The sequence below is a fragment of the Heterodontus francisci genome, unplaced genomic scaffold (assembly GCF_036365525.1).
Source record: "Heterodontus francisci isolate sHetFra1 unplaced genomic scaffold, sHetFra1.hap1 HAP1_SCAFFOLD_102, whole genome shotgun sequence".
NCBI classification, from domain to species: Eukaryota; Metazoa; Chordata; class Chondrichthyes; order Heterodontiformes; family Heterodontidae; genus Heterodontus; species Heterodontus francisci.
Genome location: NW_027140380.1, coordinates 6250903 through 6253414, shown reverse-complemented (window position 1 = coordinate 6253414; position 2512 = coordinate 6250903). Strand labels below are relative to the sequence as shown.

Genomic DNA, 2512 nt, shown 5'->3' with positions numbered 1-2512 from the left:
ATCCGTTCGTGGGATGTGGGCGTCGCTGGCTCGATCACGGCAACAGTAATGTGTCCAGTTCTGAGCACCAGGTTTCAGAAAGGACATCAAAGCTTTTGAGACTGTTCAGAGGAGATTTACGAGAATGATACCAGAGATGAGGGGTTTCAGTTCTCTGGACAGGGTGGGGAAGCTGGGATTGTTGGCCAAAAATGTCAAGGGGAGGTGAGGAGAGATCTTTGTACCCAGTAACTGATTCGGATTTGGAATGAATTGTCTGACAGGGTGGTGAAAACAGATTCAATTTATAACTTTCATGAAGGAATTGGACAAATATTTCAAAGTGAATTTCTCCAGGACTATGGGAAAATAGGCAGGGGGTTGGACTAATTGCATCATTTTTTTCACAGATTCAGCACAGGCACAAAAGACGGATTGGCCTCCTTCTGTGCTGTTTGATTCTATGAAATAGTGACAGTCAGGGCAAGTCTGTATAAGAAGGAGAAATGGAGACAGGTCAGGGAGAGCACATCACCAAAACTGGGAGATACTACATTGGACAGGGAGGGTCGGAGGGGGAGAGAGCACGTACATACAGTCAGAATCAGCACCTTCAGGGGAGGAGAGAGAGGGGAACCAGTGAGTGTAGAACTGAACCCAGCCAGAGTCAACCTGCTGAAACATCAGTGAGTTCACACTGGGGAGAGATCATTCTCCTGCTCCGTGTATGGGAAGGGGTTCACTCAGTCATCCAACCTCACTGAACATCAAGTTGTTCACACTGATCAGAGACCTTTTCAATGTCCTGACTGTGAGAAGAGCTTGAAAAGCAGTAATGATCTGCTGAAACACCAACACACTCACTCTGGGGAGAGGCCGTTCCCCTGCCATGTGTGTGGGAAGGGATTCACTCAGTCATTCAATCTGCTGCAACATCAGCAAGTTCACATGTAACTGCAGGGGTTGGATTCTGCTGTTGTTGCTGCTATTCATCACTTTCAGAGACAAAGTTGGGTCTTACTTTATAACCAGTGTAGTCCAGAGCAAAAGCGTCTTCTTAATGTTGAGATAAACGGGAGAAGAAACCGGGAAGTGGCGGCGAGGATGGGGGAGGTGCTGCACCATCACTTTAATGGTGCACCCTCCCTCCCCCGGGGTCCTCGCTGCACGTCCGCCAGGCTTGGTGGCTCTGATTGGGGTCCTGAGAGCCCCTGAGACTCGGTGCAGCTGAGGCTGCGCTCATCCCCGCTCAGCTCTGTTGTGATATTTAAAATACGAAAGGCCTGTTGGACTGAGAGCTGATCTGGAATTTAGAAAGCAGCATTACTGGAGGCTCATTGCAGCACAGCACAATCTCACCCCCGCTCCTGGGAATTGTTGATTCTACACCCTGTAGTTCAGTTCTGCAATTAACTAGAGGGGGAGATGTGTGAGCAGAAAAACAGAGCAAATTAAAAAACACAGCTGGACAGATGTGAAACATGTCAATCCACTGTTACAATAACTCCATCACTGACTCCCTCCTGACAGTAATCAGCCCTTTCACAGAGACTGTGGGTGGCTCTGAAAAGAGACTTTGGTTTATTAGATGTCATTTCGGCCGCTTTAATTTTTCTGGGAGCTCTGCGCGCTGGTTTTCTTGGGGAGCAGCAAGGCCTGGATATTGGGCAGCACCCCGCCCTGAGCGATGGTCACGTCTCCCAGCAGCTTGATGAGCTCCTCGTTGTTGCGGACGGCCAGCTGCAGGTGTCTGGGGATGATGCGGGTCTTCGTGTTGTCCCGGGCCACGTTACCGGCCAGCTCGAGGATTTCAGCGGTCAGATACTCGAGCACAGCAGCCAGATAGACCGGGGCTCCGGCACCCACACGCTCAGCATAGTTGCCCTTTCTCAGGAGCCTTTGATCATGGTCCACCAGGAACTGCAGTCCAGCCCGGGAGGAGCGAGACTTGGCCTTGGACCGAGCTTTCCTGCCGGTCTTTCCTCTTCCAGACATTTCCACAATCTCACAAATACTTTCACAAAGAATGGATAATTTCTCAGCTTTTGTCATAAGCCTGAAGCAGTTAGGATGGCTGAGTGGCCTCAGGGGCTGTGTTCAAGGCGTAGTGTTTTCTGGAGACGTGTGTTCAAATCCCACTTGTGTCAAGTTGTGTTTTGACTGAACTGGAGGGATTTGGGAGCAGCGGTGAAGGGAGAATATGGAAGAATATTGACAAGGAAAATGAAAATGGACCCAAAGATGTTTCTTCAATACATTAGAGTAAGAGGCAACTAAAGAAAGAGGAGTGCACTGAAAAGACAAAAAAATCACAGTGATTTTTGACATCTTGCCAGGATTGAGTGGCGCATGCACGGGATGATGTCATTTTGCAGCGCCAACGTCATCACATTTCCACAACAAATCTATCTTCGTGCATGCGTGATAAAGCATCATTGGGTATCTAGCCACCCCATCCCCCCACCACTTGGCTGGAGGAAGTGGCTGAATGGGAGATTTTGAAGCTGTAGCTCTCCCCCCTCGGCAACTCACT

The 2512-nt window shown here is 49.4% G+C and overlaps 1 protein-coding gene across 1 annotated transcript; it reads right to left on the bottom strand.

Annotated features, from left to right (window-relative positions):
* Positions 1-1617: 1617 nt before the first annotated feature.
* Positions 1618-1974, bottom strand: LOC137359428 (histone H2A-like; the record flags this gene model as incomplete). The annotated part of the gene is made up of 1 exon (XM_068025408.1): positions 1618-1974. A coding segment is annotated over exon 1 (357 nt), but the record flags the coding sequence as incomplete, so codon positions are not given.
* Positions 1975-2512: the final 538 nt, after the last annotated feature.